We start from the raw sequence: 21,399 nt of genomic DNA, 5'->3' as shown, positions 1-21,399 counted from the left end.
GCAGTTTGGGAGCGCTGTATTTAGCGCTCCCAAAACGCCCTGTCCATTGGAATGAATGGCCAGCGCTTGCGAAGCACCGCATCATGGGAGTTTTTAACCCCTTCTTTGGTCTAAAAGCACCCCGCTAGCGGCCAAAAAGCGCCGCTTAGACCCCTTTCACACTGTGGCGTTAATCAGGCGCTTTTGGGCAAAAAATGTGTAAAGCACCTAAAAAAACTTCTCCCCGAAATCTCAGTGTGAAAGCACTGAGACTGCCCATTGAAACGAATGGGCGCTTTACGGGTCGTTTCAACCCTTTTTTGGCTGCTAGCGGGGGTTAAAAGTGCCCCGCTAGCAGACGAAAACCTCTGCAAAAACAACAGTAAAGCGCTGCTAAAAGCGTGCTTTACCGCCGATGCCCCAGTGTGAAAGCAGCCTTAAACAGCGCTATAGTGCCACTTAAATGACCAGCGCTGCCACGGCGCAAGTGTGAAAGGGGTCTTAAGCCGGTCATAAAGTCATCTGGTAATCAAGCTAAAGTTAGAAGCTGATTGGTTACTATGCACAATCACACCACATTCTGTGTGCGTCTATTTTAATAACTCTACCCCTGTGTGTGTAATATATTCTGATCAGCCATAACATTATGACCACTTGCAGGTAAAGTGAATAACATGGATTATCTTGTTACAATGACAACTGAAATTGGACATGTTGTCCCAGAAATTAATGTTTTGAAAGCAGGAAAAATGCAAGCTTAAGGATTTGCGAGACTTTGACTAGACAACTTGGTTACAGCCTCTCCAAAACTGCAGCTCTTGTGGGACGATCCTGGTCTGCAGTAGTCAGGACTGACCAAAAGTGGTGCAAGGAAGGGAAACCAGCACCAGGGTCATGGGCGCCCAAGGCACATTGATGCACATGGGGAGCAAAGGCTGGCCGCTGTAGTCTGATCCAATAGAAGAGATGCTGTAGCTCAAAAAGCTTGTTGCGGAGGGGGCTGCGTGGCCAAAGACCAGTCAGAGGGTCAATGCTGATGTGCTGGAAGAACAAGTCCAATCTATAGAGGCACCACCTCACAACTTATCTAACTTGGATATGTTACTGATGGCTTGGTGCCAGACACTATAGCATACCTTCAGAGGTCTAGAAGAGTCCATGCCACAAAGGGTTATGTGGAGTGGTCATAATCTTATAGCTGATAGGTGGGTTTGCCTGTCCCCCTTTCCTTGGTATTTACATCTGACCTTCCTGTGTCATCACACCAACTAGCAGATCTCCATCTGTGTGCACTGCAAGATTGTCAGGATCTTCTTTCCCAAGGGCCAATTTTTCATCCTGCTTCTTAGGTTGCTGGCTTAATTTCTGCTTTATGCCTCAACTAGTATATCATAGAAATGCAGTTCACCAAATGGAAATTTTCCTCCATTTTTTCGAATGCAGTTCGGGCTATGGGAGTCTCTCAGCCACTGCTTTTTCAAGAAGATGGATTCCCTTTTTATGACCCAGGATGAACACTGAAAGGGTGCCCCAGATTCTCATTCCACCATCTCTAGGCTGCTCAGATAAAATTTAAACTTGTGATATCACAGATTGAAATTCTCAGACAGGGCAAGCACTAAGGTAACGACAGTGGCTCTGGACGGTGCTCAGCAGCTTTTACCTTATCTGAATCCTGGAAAGTGCCCCATGTGGATACCAGCACCTAAAGGTCACTTTCAGATGCAGTATTCCAAAAGTCAGGCTGAGGACCACCACATAGGATAACTGCAATAGGAGGTAAAAGTCAGTAGCAAGGAGAGAAGAGAGTCTATTTGAAGAAAAAAGTACTGACATCCATCCTTTTAGGACACTAACAAAAAAACTAAGGCATGCTGTTAGAAGAGGGGTTATCCTGGGCTGGCCTGCAGTTCAGTGTTTAACCCTCCTATAGGCAGCAGAATAATGCAAAGGTTAAAGTAAGGCTGAAACAACGATTAATCAATAACTAATTGAAAATTTTCATAATCGGACAGCCAACTAGTTGGCCTGCTTACGGAATGCATTATTTGTTTACATATCAGGAAATACAATGCAGTACACTTACAGCTCAGTACACCATCCATACATGTCAAAAGACACAGCGCAGCACACATACAGCTCAGTACACCACCCATACATGTCAGTAAGTGCTTGAGAACTTGTGAATGTGTGAGGAGCAATGCCTCATGGGACATGTAGTCCTGGGCAGGAAGTGAGTGGTTCTAAAGGCAGAAGTTTTCTTTACCTTGCTATTGGGGCACTCTGAAGGCAGGAGCCAGAAGCATCAGTGGGGGACCCCAGAAGAGCAGAGTCTGGGCTGCTCTGTGCAAAACCATTACACAGAGCAGGTAAGTATAACATGTTTGTTTAATAAAAATAAAGTCACTTTAACCACTTCACGCAAAACGACATACCCGTACGTCGGTACTTTGATGATAAATACCGGGGTTATGGCAGCAGCTAGCTTCCATAGCCCCAGTATTTTCGGGAACGCTGTGCTTTTCTCTGTAGGATTGAAGTGGTCTCCGCTGCGGATTCGCCACAAGATCACTTTTATCAGGAGCAGGAGAGGTGTTCACCCTCCTCCTGCCGTGCTCCAGTCGTCTCCACTGCTTATTGGACCCGCTGGTAGTGGTGGAAACGATTGCGTCCTTTTCCGTAGATGCCTGGCTGCCGCCTGAGGGGAAGATAGTCCCCGCTCGGCTCCATATCATGGGAGGGCAGAAGCGACATCAAACGTCACTTCTGCCCATAGCTCTTATATATATATATATATATATATATATATATATATATAATTTTATTTAATTTACTTTCACTGTTTCATAGTATAAATTAACCCCTTATTATCTGCTCTTTTTTGTACTATAAAGGGTTCAGTTTAGTTTTTTTTAACCCCATTATGACAGGTGACACAAAAAAGGCGAGCTGCTGCTACTAAACGTCTTAGGCCTGGTTCACACCTATGCTTTTTTTTTTTTTGGTGTTTTTTTGCAGAAACACACTACAGTTCATTTAACATGGTTTCCTATGGGACACGTTCACGTCTATGCTTTTTTCAGCTGCTGTGTATTTGGAAAGGGTCAAGGACTTTTTTCAACGCAAAGCAGTGCTGTTTTTGCTTGTTTGGTTCAATAAACTTCAATGGAGAAGCTGCAGAAAAGCATGTAGGGCCTTTTTGCTGCGATTTGGGGTTTTTAATCTGCCCCATAAATTGGCCAAAAAAACACAAACAATAAAAAACACAAATCAAAGCTAAATTGCATACACAAAACGCACAGCAATAAGGAATCAAAGGCAAACTGCATAGGTGTGAACTGAGCCTTATGCTGCCCATACACGTATCGATTTTTGGACTAGAATGTTCGTACGAAAAATCTTTGTACATTCGCTGAATGAAAGAATGTGGTTTGAAAATTTAATTTGCTTTTAAAACATTCAGTTTTAACCACTTCAGCACCTGAAGAATCTACCCCCTTCCTGACCGGGCCATTTTTTGTGATACGGCACTGCTTCGCTTTAACTGACAATTATAACACTGTACCTAAACAAAATTGACGTCCTTTTTTTCCCCACAAATAGAGATTTCTTTTGGTGGTATTTGATCACCTCTGCGGTTTTTATTTTTTGCGCTATAAAAAAAGTAACAATTTTGAAAAAAACACACTATTTTTTACTATAATAGGCCGATATGTATTCTTCTACATGTTTTTGGTAAAAAAGAAAAAAAAATTGCAATAAGCGTATGGTGATTGGTTTGCGCAAAAGTTATAGTGCCTACAAAATAGGTTATTGACCTGGTATTTTTATTATTATTATTATTTTTTTTTACTAGTAATGGCGGCGATCTGCGATAGGGATTGCGGCGGACAGATCAGATACTTTTTTGTCATTTGACATTTATACAGCGATCAGTGCTATAAATAGCCACTGATTACTGTATAAATGTCACCGTCAGGGAAGAGGTTAACACTAGGGGGCGATCAAGGGGTTAAATGTATTCTGTCACTGTGTGTTCTAACTGTGGGGGGATGGGACTGACTGGGGGAGAAGACCGATTGGTGTTCCTATATACTAGGAACACACGATCTGTCTCCTCTCCCCTGACAAAACGTGGATACGTGTATGTTTACACACACATTCCTGCTTTGTCAGGAGCGATCGCTGGTGCCTGTCAGCTCCGCTGGTATAGGGGGCAGCTCCTCCGCGCCCCCTATACCGGCGGGAAGCAGAGGACATCATATGAGGCCCGCCCAGGATGGGAGATCCCATCTGCAGATGTCATTTGACAATACACCGGGAAGCAAGTTATTAAAATTAATGTAATTTCTGAACAAAAATCATATACACTGTCTGAAAATTCCTTTGACAAAGAAGTTTTCTATTCTGCTCCTTCGAATTTTCTGGTCACTGTGGTCGAGAATGAACGTCGGTTTGACCCCACTAACGATTAGAAAATAGAACAAACGTTCTTAAAATGAACTTTTTTTTTGAAGGAAGACATTGTTTTTGTATGGCCAGCATAAGTAGCTTTTATCAAGCCACCTGCCTATGACAAGGGAGTCTGTCATACATAATATATTACAGTTCTATCTGAAAAGTGTAAATTTTTTTTTTCTTTAAATAAAAAATTTGATCTTAATCTGATATTATTTACCAGATTCAACCTCTAATAGTATATCTTTTCTGTCTGTTATTCTCAGAGTGGGTTAGAGATTTTGCTCCCTAAAGATATAGTTGGTTATTTATATTTACCACTGCATAAAGATATTTAAGCATAAAATGTCCTTTTTTTTAAAAAAAAAAAACAAAACAAAACAAAAAAACTTTACATATTAAAGTGTTTGTTAATCCAAAAAAAATAAAAAAAAAAAAACAGATCCTGGTCCCTTAAAGGAGATTAAACAGCACAGTACTTGTGTGGTGTAATCTGCCCCCCTCTAAACTGTAAAAAAAAAAAAAAAAAAAAAAAGAAAATACAAAAAAAAAAAAAAAAGTAAAAAAAACATCTTGTATCCCCTCTGTACTGACCACGAAAATCAGGGCTGCTAAGCCCTGACCACCGTGGTCAGAGTGCATCCCTCCGTCACCCGCAGCTGTGCTCTTCTCTCTCCCCCTCCTCCTTGCCTGTCAGCTCCCTCTCTGTGTCTCTGTCTCCGCCCCGTCGCTTTTATTAAAAACCTACGATGGTCACTGCCAGCCCCTCTTTTAGAGCTTGGCATACCACTCTATGAAAGTCATTTCTAAAGAGGAGCATTGTAAATACCTTTTTAGAGCTATCTTCAGGCCGGTCACGTGACTCGCGGCCGCTTTACAGCTCCGAGACAGGGCTTCTGTGGGAGGCTACATGATCTCCCGACTGATGTCAGAGGTAGATCTCAGCGCCTCCCGCAGAAGCCATGTAGCGGAGCTGTAAAGCGGCCACTAGTCACGTGACCGGCCTGAAGATAGCTCTAAATAGGTATTTACAACGCTCATTTTTAAAAATTACTCACATAGTGTGGTATGCCGGGCTCTAATAGAGGGGCTGGCAGCAATTTATAGTTTAGACTTAAAAACTTTAAAATTACAGTGTGGATAAAAATCAATGATTAAAAAAAAAAAAAAATCAAATTTTTTTGATTTAACCACTTAAGGACCAGGCCCATTTTTCAAACTTGTTGTTTACAAGTTAAAATCATTTTTTTTGCTAGAAAATTACTTATAAAATTTTATATTTATATATATATATATATATATATATATATATATATATATATATATATATATATATATATATATATATATATATATATATATATATATATATATATAATGTTTGGGGGTTCTAACACCTTAGAGAATAAAATGGCGGTCGTTGCAATACTTTGTCACACCGTATCTGCGCAGCGGTCTTACACATTTTTGAATTAAAAAATAAGACAACAGTAAAGTAAGCCCATTTTTTTTTTATATTGTGAAAGATGATGTTACGCCGAGTAAATTGATACCCAACATGTCATGCTTCAAAATTGCGCCCGCTCGTGGAATGGCGATAAACTTTTACCCCTTAAAAATCTGCATAAGCAATGTTTAAAAAAATTCTACAGGTTGCATGTTTTGAGTTACAGAGGAGGTCTAGAATTATTGCTCTCCCTCGAACCACATCACGTGTGGTTTGAACACCGGTTTCATATGCGGGTGCTACTCACGTATGCATTTGCGTCTGCACGCAAGCTCGGTGGGATGGGGTGGGGTTTTTTTTACCTTATTTATTTTATTCTTTATTTTTACACTCAAAAAACTTCAAAAACAAAAAAAAAAAATGGTGTAACTTTTATTCCTATTACAAGGAATGTAAACATCCCTTGTAATAGAAGAAGAAAAAAAAAGAAAGCATGACAGGACCTCTTAAATATGAGATCTGGGGTCAAAAAGACCTCAGATCTCATATTTACATTAAAATGCAATAAAAAAAAGGTCCCTTTAAGAGCTATGGGTGGAAGTGATGTTTTCAAGTCACTTCCGCCCTGCAATGGTATGGAGCTGGGTGGCTGCCATCTTCCCCTCACTCAGCTCCATGCTAAGCAGGGGACAGGATCTGATCGCCTCAGCTGCTGCCAGTGGCTCCAGTAAGTGGCGGAGGGCACCAGAGCATGGTCCTCTCCCGCCACCGATAAAAATGACCTTGTGGCAAATCTGCCGCTGAGACCGCTTTTATCTTAAAGCGGACCACCCGCTGAAGAAGTGCATACTGGGGTTATGGCAGTTAGCTGCTGCCATAACAACGATATTCCACTTCAAAGAGCCGACGCATGATGGCAGGCGGTCCGTAAGTGGTTATATCAAATTTATTTTAATAAAATGGCTTTGGATTTCTAAAGATAATTTTCTATTCAAGATGCATCAATAACTTAGTTTATTCAGCATGAAATGGAGCTTAGTTATGTAGCATGAGGCTGTATATTCTGCAATATTTACATTTTTGGTAAACTCATTCAATGAATCCAAGCTCTGCAAGCTGAGATAAAGTGCACAGCCCTGATGCATTCACACAATTTCACAGTAATCAGATAAAAACCAGGAGATAAAACAAAAGTTCAGCAATATTCCTTTATACCCTTGTTTTGCAAATCTATGTACCCTACAAACTGTATGATTGAATCGGTTCTGATATCGCTATTTTACTAACCTGACAGCTTATTATTCTAAAAGGGAAACCTTCATATTGTTTGCAAATATTAAAGATTTGAACTACCAGAAAGAATGAGTCCGTGAATTTAAAGAGCACCTGTCATTTCAGATCCACCATGGCAGCAACTGTTAGCAGGCATCCACTCACCTTGTTGTGTCACTGTCACATCACCAGCTGTGCCATTAAAGTGAATGGGACTGTTGGTGAGTCAACAGTGGCCGATCGTTCGGGAGACAGGCAGAACGGCGATCTGCCTAGGTCAGTGGTTCTCAACCCTGTCCTCAAGTACCCCGAACATACCACGTTTGCAGGTTTTCCTTTATCTTGCACAGGTGCTTTAAATCAGAGTCGATGGCTTGGTATTTTGGACAGCTATTTTATCTACAGTATCTCACAAGTGAGTACACCCTCACATTTTTGTAAATATTTTATTATATCTTTTCATGTGACAACACAGAAGAATTACACTTTGCTACAATGTAAAGTAGTGAGTGCACAGCTTGTATAACAGTGTAAATTTGCTGTCCCCTCAAAATAACTCAACACACAGCCATTAATGTCTAAACAGCTGGCAACAAAAGTGAGTACACCCCTAAGTGGAAATGTCCAAATTGGGCCCAATTAGCCATTTTCCCTCCCTGGTCTCAGTTGTGAATGGGGAGCAGGTATGTTAAATTTGGTGTTATCGCTCTCACTCTCTCATACTGGTCACTGGAAGTTCAACATGGCACCTCATGGCAAAGAACTCTCTGATGATCTGAAAAAAAAAAAAAGAATTGTTGCTCTACAAAAAGATGGCCTAGGCTATAAGAAGTTTGCCAAGACCCTGAATCTGAGTTGCAGCACAGTGGCCATACTGCGGTTTAACAGGACAGGTTCCACTCAGAACAGGCCTTACCATGGCCGACCAAAGAAGTTGAGTGCACATGCTCAGCTCATATCCAGAGATTGTCTTTGGGTAATAGACGTACGAGTGCTGCCAGCATTGCTGCAGAGGTCGAAAGGGGGGGGGGGTCAGCCTGTCAGTGCTCAGACCATACGCCGCACACTGCATCAAATTGGTCTGCATGGCTGTCATCCCAGAAGAAAGCCTCTTCTAAAGATGATGCACAAGAAAGTCCGCAAACAGTTTGCTGAAGAGACAAGCAGACTAAGGACATGGATTACTGGAACCATGTCCTGTGGTCTGATGAGACCAAGATAAAAATTATTTGGTTCAGAAGTATGCCAAGCACGTGTGGCGGCAACCAGGTGAGGAGTACAAAGACAAGCGTGTCTTGCCTACAGTCAAGCATGGTGGTGGGAGTGTCATGGTCTGGGGCTGCACAAGTGCTGCCGCCACTGGGGAGCTACAGTTCATTGAGCATTGAGGGAACCATGAATGCCAACATGTACTGTGACATAATGAAGCAGAGAATGATCCCCTCCCTTCGGAGACTGGGCTGCAGGGCACTATTCCAACATAATGACCCCAAACACACCTCTAAGACGTCCACTGCCTTGCTAAAGAAGCTGAGGGTAAAGGTGATGGACTGGCCAAGCTTGTCTCCAGACCTAAACCCTATTGAGCATCTGTGGGGCATTCTCAAATGGAAGGTGGAGGAGCACAAGGTCTCCAACATCCACCAGCTCTGTGATGTCATCATGGAGGAGTGGACGAGGACTCCAGTGGCAACATGTGAAGCTCTGGTGAACTCCATGCCCAAGAGGGTTTAGGCAGTGCTGGAAAATAATGGTGGCCATACAAAATATTGACATTTTGGGCCCAATTTGAACATTTTCACTTAGGGGTGTACTCACTTTTGTTGCCAGTGGTTTAGACATTAATGGCTGTGTGTGGAGTTATTTTGAGGGGACAGCAAATTTACACTGTCATACAAGCTGTACACTCACTACTTTACATTGTAGCAAAGTGTCATTTCTTCAGTGTTGTCACATTAAGCGATATAATAAAATATTTACAAAAATGTGATGGGGTGTACTCACTTTTGTGAGATACTGTAAGAGAAATTCCCAAAACATGGCCTGTTGGGCGTACTTGAGGACAGGGTTGAGAACCACTGGCCAATGTAAACAAGGCAGATCGCCGTTCTGCGACAAGGGAAGGCATGGATCCTGCGGGACAGATGACAGTTGCTCTTTAAAAATGTCGATTTAATTCAAGTCTTTTTTCACTAGTGATTTAAATCAAATCTACCCTGCTAAATTATACACCACACTTTTTGTAAGGTTAATCGATACAATAAATTGGCCAATTGTGAAAATAATTGTTAGTTGCAGCCCTAGGTTAAAGTCTTCTGTGTCTCTCAATAGGCAAGAAAGAAAAAAAAATATTGATCTGTCACAAGTTCTAAACCTTTCACTCTGTTTTGTCCCTGTCCCCATTGGAGAGATATGTCATCACTTTCTATCAGAGAATCTCCCAGTAGAGACTAAGATACAAAACAAAAGCCCAAAATTGTAATTATCTAAAGCAGAGGTCTCCAAACTTTTTAAGTAAAGGGCCAGTTTACTGTCCTTAACCGGTTCAATACAGGGCAATTTTCACCCCCTTCCTTCCCAGGCCAATTTTTAGTTTTCAGCGCTGTCGCACTTTAAACGACAATTGCGCGGTCGTGCGACCCAAAAAAAATTGACGTCCTTTTTTCCCCACAAATAGAGCTTTCTTTTGGTGGTATTTGATCACCTCTGCGGTTTTTATTTTTTGCGCTATAAACAAAAGAGCGACAATTTGGAAAAAAAACAATATTTTTTACTTTTTGCTATAATAAATATCCCAATTTAAAAAAAAAAAAAAAAAATTTTTTTCCTCAGTTTCGGCCGATACGTATTCTTCTACATATTTTTGGTAGGAAAAAAAAAAAAAAAAAAAAAAAAAAATCGCAATAAGCATATATTGATTGGTTTGCGCAAAAGTTATAGCGTCTACAAAATACGGGATAGATTTATGGCATTTTAAAAAAAAAATATTTTTTTTTTTTTACTAGTAATAGCGGCGATTTTTTTTGTGACTGTGACATTATGGCGGACACATCGGACACTTTTGACACATTTTTGGGACCATTCACATTTATACAGCGATCAATGCTATGAAATTGCATTCATTACTGTGTAAATGTGACAGGCAGTGAAGGGGTTAACCACTAGGGGTTAAATATGTTTCCTAGGGAATGATTCTAACTGTAGGGGGCGGGGACGTACAAGGGGAGGAGACCGATCAGTGTTCCGCTGTACTGGGAACACAGATCGGTCTCCTCTGAACTGACAGGACGTGGATCTGTGTGTTTACACACACAGATCCACGGTCCAGCCCGGTTAACAGGCAATCGCAGGTGCCCGGCGGACATCGCGGCCGCCGGGCACACGCACCGGGTCCCGAGCAACGCAGCAGGCGCACGCGCACCCCCTAGGCGGCCAGGAAGCCCAAGCCATCATATGACGTCCCCCCAGGATGGGAGATCCCATCTGTGGACGTCATTTGACAATAGCTGGGTAGGGAAGTGGTTAAGGTGGCCAGTGTGAGTAGAAAATGTCCCAGCATCAGTGGGAGTAAACACTGCCCTTTCATTAGTTTTAGTAGAAGGAATAGTGCCCCATTTTTGGTTTTAGCAGGGGGAATAGTGCCTCATGGTTGGCATCAATGGAAGGAATAGTGTCCCATCGATGGTGTCAGCGAGAGGAATAGTGCTCCATTGATGTGTCAGTGAGAGGAATAGTGCTCCATTGATGTGTCAGTTGCAGTTGGAGGAATAGTGTCCCAAGGGCCAGATAAAGGCAAGCAAAGGGGCCCATCTGGCCCCTAGGCCACAGTTTGGAGACCACTGATCTAAAGGAACATACAACTGAATTAAATTGTATTTTCCTAGTGTTCAATATTACCCCTTTGCTGTCAGAGCCATTTTTTCCCCATTTTGCAAGCACAAATACACAAAAAAAAAAAAAAAATTTACTTAAAATCTCAAAACATGATTTATTTTTTGAAAGCAGAGACCCTGAAGAGTAAAGTGGTGGCAGTTGCAATTTTTCTGTCACATATTTGTGCTATTGTGTAACAAATCTATATTTTCAGCAAAGAATGCACTCAAATTAAATCTTAGTGCACACAATTTAACACCCAACTTTTTGGTAGAATATGAAAGATGAGGCTGCATCAGAAGTATGTCAAGGCTCAAAATTCCACCCACCTGAGGAAGGGCAAAAAGCTATGGTACCCAAAATTGTCTATAAGCAATTTTTTTTTTACCAGACTTTTTACAGCTCATCACTTTAGATTTACCTTGAACGAAGGCTCTAGAATTACTGCTCTCATTCTGGCATGCACAGCAGTGCCTAATGTGTGGGTGTGGTGTAATCGTTTTTGTATGCCCGGGCACCGGACATGCACGGTTGAATTTTTTTTGTGCATGTATGGGGATTCTGGAAATTTTTGGGGGTATATATTTTTTAAAACTTAAATTTTTAACTTTTTTTTTAAACTAATATTAAATTCTTTTTTTTTTTTTTAAATAACAAACATGTTATACTTACCTACTCTGCTCTGTCCCCCGCATGTGCTTCAGGCCCCTCCCTCCTGCTGAGTGCCCCAACAGCAAGCACCTTTCTGTGGGGGCACCCAAGCAGGCTCACCCCCCAGCCGCTGTTCTGCATGTCAATTCACACAGAGCCGCGGCTTGGCTCCACCACCTCTAATTGGCTCACTAGCTTTAAGTGACTGCAGTGGCAGTCAATAAGGAGTTAGAGTCCCTGGAGAGCTGAGGCTGTCATGCACATCACTGGATCGCGATGGGACTCAGGTAAGTATTGAGGGGGAGGCTGCTGCACAGAGAAGGTTTTTTTTTACCTTCATGCATAGAACGCATAAAAAAAAAAACAAAAAAAAAAAAACAAACTACTTTAACTTTACTGCTACTACAAGGAGGCTGACAAACATATGTTCACTGATCAAAGTAAAAACAATGCTGCTGCTTCAGGTGAACCAGCAATAATGGTGTCTGCAATCCAGCTATGCATGGGGTGCACGCCCTGGCATTGCTGCAGCGTACATATGAAGAAAGAAGTTTGGATGGCTGCACACCCATATGATGCAAATAAAAGCTTTTATTTACATCATATGGGCGTGCAGACGTCCAATCTTCTTTCTTCATATGTTCACTGATCTCCCACCTGACATCCGTCATGAAGGTTTTGGGCATCTAGAAGGAATAGATGAGCCTGGTACACATGGAAAAACACAAATATAGAACTGTTCAGGCCATCTTTTAGGAAGCCGGCAATACTATAGCCCCTGTCACTATGTATGTGCATGCTCCACCTAAACATGTAGAAGCCATTGGCGGTGGTAACTGGAAATCATTTTTGAGGACAGCTAAGTCTCCACCAAATGCTCAGGATATCAGTACACCTGTGGCAGGCCTAGATTTTTTTTTTTCATGGCACAACTGATTTGCTGGTAAAAACATCAATTTAAAAAATACCCAGCACACTGGTCAAAGTGAAAATATATTGCAAATTATTGGTTATCAACCCTTCCATAAAAATGTTTCAGCCATGCGAGCAGAGAGCCTGCAGTGCCACTACCTATGCTCACTAATCTTTTCAAGGTTTAGACGGGTCTCGAGTAACTGAGAGGTTTTCCTGCATGGCCTAAAGAAAGCACCGCTCCTTAAAAATGAGAAGTCATTTTTTTTAGTAATCACCCATACATAAAATACAGCAGTCCTGTAATATTTCTTAGAAAAACAACAAGATGAGCCAATTTTCTGATTTAAATGTTGGGCAAAAGTCCATGGCATAGTATGTCCATACATCTAGAATGAGCAATGTCCTCACACACTGATAGTGCGAAATACATTGAAACCAGACAGAGCTGTGCTGATGATTATGCCTGGGCACTGTGGGTGCCAGTGTATCTCTTTAATGTCTTTTTCTCCCTGGTGAACAAATAACAGTTGTGGTGGAATAGAGGCCAACGCAGGATCATCACTTTCGCCTTCCTGATCCTGATCTCGTTCAACAGCAAGATCCCACTGAGTGATCTGGTCATCAGCGCCAGCTGCAGCAAATACACTACCGTCCGTAGGGTGCCACTCCACTGATGTGATAGGCGATGTGTGTTGTTTAAACTTTGCCACACTGGTTCCTTTCTGTATAAAAAAAAAAAAAAAAATTCACATTGTAACATCAAAAATCTTAATGGGAAAGCTTTTGTACATACATTATATATAAAACAACTACACAAACCAGATAAGAGAAGCTTTAATACTATTTTTAATAGACTTCCAGCATAAAAAAAAAAAAATGAAATTAGAAATTTTATAAAATCCCACCTACAGAAAAGAAAATTAAAAAATATTTAGCCATTACTACTCTCATGGGGTAGTATTAGCAGCTAACTTATGGCCATATGAATTCATTAAAACTAAAAAGGTATTCATTTGATAGTTCTATGCCCGGTGGGGCAGATTTGATTATTTGGAATTAATTTTTCCCTCTGTATATTGGCATTATAAAAAAATTAACAGTCACCGTGCTAGGTGTACACAAATAAATGAGTCCTTAACCGTCCCAATAATGTGATATTGAAAGTGCTCAATTAATGATCCGTGTTGCAAGGTGCTCAGACTGGGTGCCCCACATGGATGTACACTCACCCCTATAAGCTGACCAACTATCCCTAGTATGGTCGTTCAAGCGTGTGGGGAGACCCCTGGAGAGATCTGTGGCTGGCGTATCTTGCAGTAGGTGACCTCATATAAGTGGATAGGTATAACAGAAAAGCAGGTGATTTATTTGGGGAAATCGAGCCCACAAAATGTAGTATAACGCTGGCCGCGGTTTGTCTCGATTCCCGGAATATAGCGTGGGCGGACATGTGTCGCAGTAATGCCTCGAAGTGTTTCCATGTCACCGCAACACACTTCCGCTGATGCTATTCTCCAGGAATCGAGCCAAACCGTGGCCAGCAGTATACTACATTTTATGGGCCGATTTCCCCAAATAAATCACCTGCTATACACGCCGGGTGCCAACGCATGTGAGTAATTTTTAATTGTTTTTACCAATACATTTTCAACAACATTGCGCAATGAGGATTCTTTTCTGTTATTCCTATCCACTTATACGAGGTCAGCTACTGCAAGATACGCTAGCAATGGAACTCTCCAGGGGTTTCCCCACACGCTTGAACGACCATACTAGAGATAGTTGGTCAATTCATGGGGGTAAGTGTACATCCATATTGGGCACCCAGTCTGAGCACCTTGCAACACGGATCATTTATTGAGCACGAGCACTTTCAATATCACATTATTAGGACTGTTAAAGACTAATTTATTTGTGTACACCTAGCGCGGTGACGGTTTATTTTTCATTTTTGTATTTGCTGTTTAGCAAGTTGATACTGCAGCTGGTGGAATTACATATGTGTAATTTTTATTATTGCTAATTCATTGGTACTTAGAATTTATCTATTCATATTGGGATTATAGGCTCGTTAGGATTAATCATAGGTGACCAGTTTGAATGGAATGATTTATTCCCCTATGTACCCCGACCTATAATCCAGTTTATGACGTTCTACATAAGGATCTAACATTATCACTGCACTGTAAGTATTGCTGCACATGTCATACTCAATCTACCTATGTAACCATTAGGGCTCTTTCTCACGGGGCGGATCAGTGATGATCCGCCCCGTGAATATCCGCTTGCTCAGCGGGGATCGCTCCGCCGATCCCCGCTGAGCAGGAAGATGACAGGTGCATTGCTGCACACTGTGCAGCGACGGACCTGTCAGAGCGCCGCTCTCCCCTATGGGGGGATCGGATGACAATGGACCGTAGTGTCCGTCGTCACCCGATCCGATAACGGATGGAAAAGTAGGTTTTTCCTCCGTTACACTTTTCGGATCGGAGCGGGTCGGATGTCAGCGGACATGTCACCGCTGACATCCGACGCTCCATAGAGATTCATGTACGTCCGTTTTTCATCCGAAAACGGAAGGATGAAAAACAGACATACGGATCGTTAGTGTGAAAGAGGCCTTACCCACAACGATAAGATCTCTTACTAATTAATTTCTTTGTTTTTGTAAGGGAACTGTATACCATCCCATCATATACAAGGGCTATTTTGGGGATCCTATAGCCCTATGTCTGCCTACAAGACCTGTTTTGCATGTTGACATCCCACCATATGTGTGAGCCATACATAATTATCCTGTATTTTTAGTATATTATGTATAATTTGCATACAATTAGCAAGGTTTTCTTATTTGCTTATTAGAACATGATACGCCATCGTCTTGAAGAAGCTATGCATTATGCGAAACGTGTTGTATTGGACCTGTACACCCTGACCTACATTGTATAGATACTATACACAGGTGGTACTATTTTGGTCCGTTTGTGATATATTTGTGTTCCAGACCCAGATGTAGTGTTCTAAAGGCCTAAAATCGTAATATTTGTACATGCACTGCTTTTTTTATATCAGTGTTTGTCTCATGCGGATGCCGATAAAGTCCAACATTGTGGTAGGATATATTCCTGCAACACTTCTGTTCTACATTGTCAGCCTGTCATCTAGGCTTCTGATGGAGACTATAGGTGGCTGTATAAACACAATTATGCAAGGAGGTCCACTTTAAAGCCAAACTCCAGACAAACCTTGTCACTGGGACAGAAGGCATATATGCAGGGGGAAAAAAAAAAAAAAAATTAAAAAAAAAAATGGAGGTTCCAACCCTTCCCCATTTTACTGAAAAAATAAAAAAAGGGTTTTGTTGGAGTCTGTGACATAAAATGCAAATAAAAACTGAGAGGAGTTCTAGCTGTTCACACCTGTATCCAAAAAGGTTTTTAAAAAAAAAGTGGTTGAAGTTGTGTTTCAACAATAGCTCTGCCACCCCCCCTCCAGGGCTCAAATCCTTGTGAAAACTATACATGTGGCAAAGGAAAAATTTGGTCATCTGGATTTCTGAGAACTGTAATAATGTAGCCCACATCTAAGAGCCTAAGGAAGTTATTTCCAAGAATCAAACTGCAAATGCAAAGTCCTTGCTTAATGTATTATTAAAAGGGGAATTATGAAATTATATAAAACAGCAATAATACCCACCTGAAACTGCCGCAAGTCCCAGATTTTCAAGACGCCATCATCTCCTCCACTGAGAATAAAAGGCTCATTGTTGCTCCAGCTGATGACATTCACATCACTATCATGAGCCTGGATAGCCGTCAGCATACATGCCTTATTGGGAGCTGCTCGAGTGTCCCAAATACGAATCGATGCGTCAACTGAGCAGGAAGCAAAAACCTGGCAAAAATAAATAAAAAATTGCAGCATAAACATAAAAGACTCTGTTGCCAGACCCTTACTTTCAGAAAAACCTTCCAATAAGACTATATGTGTATTTCAGGTATTTAGGCATGTTATATACAGTGGATATAAAAAAAAACAAAAAAAAACACCACACCCCCGTTAAAATGTCAGGTTTCTGTGATGTAAAAAATTATATAAAGATAAATCATTTCAGAACTTTTTCCACTTTTCATGTGACCTATAAACTGTACTCAGTTGAACAACAAACTGAAATCTTTTAGGTGTAGGGAAGGAAAAATAAAAAAAAAATAAAAAACAATATTGTTGCATAAGTGTGCACACCCTTAACCGCTTCCGGACCAGCCCCCCGCAATTTTACTGCGGCAGGTTGGCTCCCCTAGGCAAAACGACGTTACCTTATGATGCTTTGCCTTTCGGCCAGGCACCTGCAATCACTAGTGACAGAGAGAGAACCGGGATCTGTGTAACCACACAGATCCCAGTTCTCTCAGGAGAAGAGACTGATCGTGTGTTCATACTGATTATGAACACCAATCTGTCATCTCTCCTAGTCAGTCCCATCCCCCCACAGTTAGAACACAGTGTGGGAACACAGTTAACCCCTTGGTCGCCCCCTAGTGTTGTTAACCCCTTCACTGCCAGTGATATTCATACAGTAATAAGTGCATTTTTATAGCAGTGATTGCTGTATAATTGTCACTGGTCCCAAAAATGTGTCAAAAGTGTCCACCGCAATATCGCAGTCCCGATAATGGCGGTGATCAGCGATTTTTATTATTAAAAAAAAAATAAAATAAAAATGCCATAAATCTATCCCCTATTTTGTAGACCCTATACTTTTTGCGCAAATCAATATATGCTTATTGCGATTTTTTTAACCAAAAATATGTATAAGAATACATATCGGCCTAAACTGAGGAAAAAATCTGGGATATTTATTATAGCAAAAAGTAAAAGATAGTTTTTTTTTTTTTCAAAATTGTTGCTCTTCTTTTGTTTATAGTGCAAAAAATAAAAGAAAAAACGCAGAGATGATCAAATACCACCAAAAAAAAGCTCTATTTGTGGGGAAAAAAGGACGTTAATGTTGTTTGGGTACAGCGGCGCACTACCGCGCAATTGTCAGTTAAAGCAACGCAGTGCTGTATCGCAAAAAATGGCCTGGTCATTGAGCAGCCAAATCTCCTGGGGCTGAAGTGGTTAAACTAATACTTTGTTGAAGCACCTTTTGATTTTATTACAGCACTCCGTCTTTTTGAGTATGAGTCTATCAGCATGACACAGCTTTACTTGGCAATATTTGCCCACTCTTCTTTGCAAAAACACTCCAAATCCATCAGATTGTGAGGGCGTCTCTTTGCACAGCCATCTTCAGATCACTCCACAGATTTTCAATCGAATTCAGGTCTGGGCTCTGGCTGGGCCATTCCAAAACTTTAATCTCCCTCTGGTGAAGCCATTCCTTTGTTGATTTGCATGTATGCTTTGGGTCGTTGTCATGCTGAAAGATGAAGTTCCTCTTCATGTTCAGCTTTCTAGCAGAAGCCTGAAGGTTTTGTGCCAATATTGACTGGTATTTGGAATAATTCCCTCTACCTTGACTAAGACCCCTGTTCCAGCTGAAGAAAAACAGCCCCAAAGCATGATGCTGCTACCACCATGCTTCGCGGTAGGTATGGCGTTCTTTTGGTGATGTGCAGTGTTGTTTTTGCTCCAAACATCTTTTGGAATTATGGTCAAAAAGTTCAACCTTGGTTTCAACTTCCCACATACTTTTGGGAGACTTCAGATGTGTTTTTTGCAATATGTAGCCAGACTTGGATGTTTTTCCTAAAAAAAGGCTTCCACCTTACCACTCTACCCCATATCCCAGACATATGAAGAATATGGGAGATTGTTGTCACATGTACCACACAGCCAGTACTTGCCAGATATTCCTGCAGCTCCTTTATGTTGCTGTAGGCCTCTTGGCAGTCTCCCTGACTTTCTTCCCATCTTTTCATCAATTTTGGAGGGACGTCCAGTTCTTTGTAATGTCACTGTTGTGCCATGTTTTCTCCACTTAATGACGGTCTTTAATGTGTTCCATGGTATATCTAATGCCTTGGAAATTCTTTTGTACCCTTCTCCTGATTGATACCTTTTAACAGTGAGATCCCTCTGATGCTTTGGAAGCTCTCTGCTGACTATGGCTTTTGCTGTGGGATGCCACTAAGAAAATGTCAGGAAAGACCTACTAGAACTGAACTTTATTTAGGGTTAATCAGAGGCACCTTAAATGATGGAAGATGTGTACCGACTGCTATTTAACATGAGTCTGAATGTGATTGCTTAATTCTGAACACAGCTACATCCCCAGTTATAAAAGAGGGTGTGCACACTTCTGCAACCACATTTTAGTTTTTTTAGTTTTATGCGCCCCCCCAAAAAAAAAAAAAAAAAAAAAAAAAAAAGGATTTCAGTTTGTTTTTCAACTGAGTTGTACAGTTTATAGGTCACATTAAAAAGGTGGAAAAAGTTCTGAAATTATCTTTGTCTAATTTTTTTTACATCACATAAACCTGACATTTTAACAGGGTTGCAGGGGTGTGTGGACTTTTATATTCACTGTACCTGCAAAAGCCTCCTTTGTGTGGACATTTAAATGCCCCCAGATTTCTACTGGGTGCCGCCATCTTGGATGTGCTGTCAGCAGCCCCAGTAGACTCACAGCCATCATTCAATTGAGACTCTACAGCAGTGTTTCTTAACTCCAGTCCTCAAGGCGCCCCAACAGGTCATGTTTTCAGGATTTCCCTCAGATGAATCAGCTGTGGTAATTACTAAGACAGTGAAACTGATCAAATCACCTGTGCAAAATAATGGAAACCCTGAAAACATGACCTGTTGGGGCGCCTTGATGGAGAAGAGTTGAGAAACACTGCTCTACAGAATTTCCCTTTGCTCCTCCCTCAACAGCTAGGACATTTTTGTATAGGGAGGTGAAAAGAGGGGCAGAGAGTAATTCTACACTCCTAGAAGAGAAGAGGGCAAGTAGTTAGCTATGCTAAAGAGTTACCGCTTTCTTGAGTAGTCATATTCTAGCATGTTCAAAAGGCACATTGCAACCAAATTAATAATTAATTTATGAAAAGGGAAAACACAGCAAGTAAGCATATAAAATGCTTGATTTATCTGTGCTTTTACATGCAATTCTATAAACTGGTGACTGCATCCCTTTAAAGTTCTAATAAGGAGTTTTTAGAAAAGAGGCTGGGCCAAGCTCAACATTTACAGGATCAGTGAAAAACATCAAATCCCAATTGCTCCCCTTAGCTTCTAAAGCATCTTAAACACTAAACTTAACACTTAATCCTCCTCATTTTGAACCCTTAGCCTGGGTTCACACTAGCGAGATCTCAGAGATCACATGTGATTCACACCCGCATCGCAGGTGCAAATCACATGCGATCTCTGAGCAATGCGAGTTCAGCCAGATTTGAACAGAAAAAATAGTGCAGGGACTTGTTTTTCCCCACACTAGAATCTAATTGCATGGGTGTTCTCACCCTTACCTGTCCTGGAATCCAGCGGTGTCCTCCTTTTTCAATCGGCTCTCGGGTGCTGCCACCGCCTTTTTTTGCAAAAGAAACCGGCAGTGAAGCCTTCCGACTTCACAGCCCGCTCCTGACTGCGCATGGCCAGGGGGAGGGAGAAGGTCACCCAGTGGTGGGAGCAGGTACCTGTCAAAACCCAGTACCCGCCCCCCCCCCAAAAGGTGCCATCTAGGGGGGGGGGGGGGGGGTGATCGGAGGTGGAAGAAAACAAGTTAGAGGTAGAACTCTGCTTTAACCTAACCTGAAAATGAGTTCATAATGCTTAGCCCTCTCTCAACAATTAATCCTCACCTTATCACTTAACCTAACTTGATTTAATAAGCATTAATGCTTAACTCGAAATGAGACCCCCTAAACGCTAACAGTTGAAGCACCCATAAAACTTGACTGCACCACCTAGCTATCCAAACAGTAAACCAACCCCTGTGTAATACTTCCCTTATCTTGTGCCAGGAGCAGCTACACCAAAGGCTCACAGTTCTGCCGTAAAAGGTAACATGGAAAGCATAGGATAAATAAAGCAGTGCAGCGCTATACCCAGAAGTTCAAATCTTACTAATAAAAGTCCCTTTAAATTTAAATCCAAAAGTTGATTGGAGAAAAGGTCTCCTCTGTAGTGGTCTAAGTGCTCATGACAGTCCATGCAGTGCTATACATCCGAGATTCCACCACCAGCTAGCCAAACCGCTCACCTCAGCATATGGACCCCTGAGCTAACAGACGGGTCAAAACCGCATTTACCACTCTCAGTGGATAAAGATGGAGACTTGCATGGGCAGATGGTCACACGATATAAAGGCAGCACTCAGTAATTGATGATCATGTTCACATGCAATAAAAATAAGAGTACATAGTGCACACTGTGTGGCTAAGAAGTAGAGGTCGACCGATATGGGTTTTTCTCTGGCCGATGCCGATATTTAGAAATCGCGGTGGCCGATGGCCGATATGTGATGCCGATTTTTTTGGGCCGATATATTAGGCCGATTTTTTTTTTTTTTCTTTTTTTTTTCCCCCTTCATCTCATAAAATCTAACAGTTAGACCCCTTTCACACTGGGGCGTTTTTTTAGGCGCTTTTGGGCTAAAAATAGCGCCTGTAAAGTGCCTGTAAAACGGCTTCCCTACAGTATCAGTGTGATATCCTGAGTGCTTTCACACTGAGGCGATGCGCTGGCAGGATGTCTTTGGAGCGGTGTATACCGCTCCTCCACCACTCCTGCCCATTGAAATGAATGCGCACCGCTGCCGAAGCGACTGCAAAGCGTTTCGGCAGCAGCACTTCAGG

General features: G+C 41.6%; 1 protein-coding gene across 1 annotated transcript in view; it reads right to left on the bottom strand.

The window, feature by feature from the left end:
* Window positions 1-11,119: 11,119 nt before the first annotated feature.
* GRWD1 (glutamate rich WD repeat containing 1) overlaps window positions 11,120-21,399 on the bottom strand; it is a 29,171-nt gene continuing 18,891 nt past the window's right edge. Inside the window, exons 6-7 of the mRNA XM_073602757.1 lie at window positions 16,292-16,489; window positions 11,120-13,317 (exon numbers count right to left, since the gene is read on the bottom strand). Coding sequence (XP_073458858.1) covers window positions 13,000-13,317; window positions 16,292-16,489 — 516 coding nt within the window. The 3' untranslated portion in view covers window positions 11,120-12,999. The remainder of the gene's footprint in view (window positions 13,318-16,291; window positions 16,490-21,399) is intronic.

This window comes from Aquarana catesbeiana, linkage group LG10, assembly GCF_042186555.1.
Source record: "Aquarana catesbeiana isolate 2022-GZ linkage group LG10, ASM4218655v1, whole genome shotgun sequence".
NCBI lineage: Eukaryota > Metazoa > Chordata > Amphibia > Anura > Ranidae > Aquarana > Aquarana catesbeiana.
Note: the sequence above shows the minus strand (reverse complement) of the source record. Positions and strands in the feature narration are given on the sequence as shown.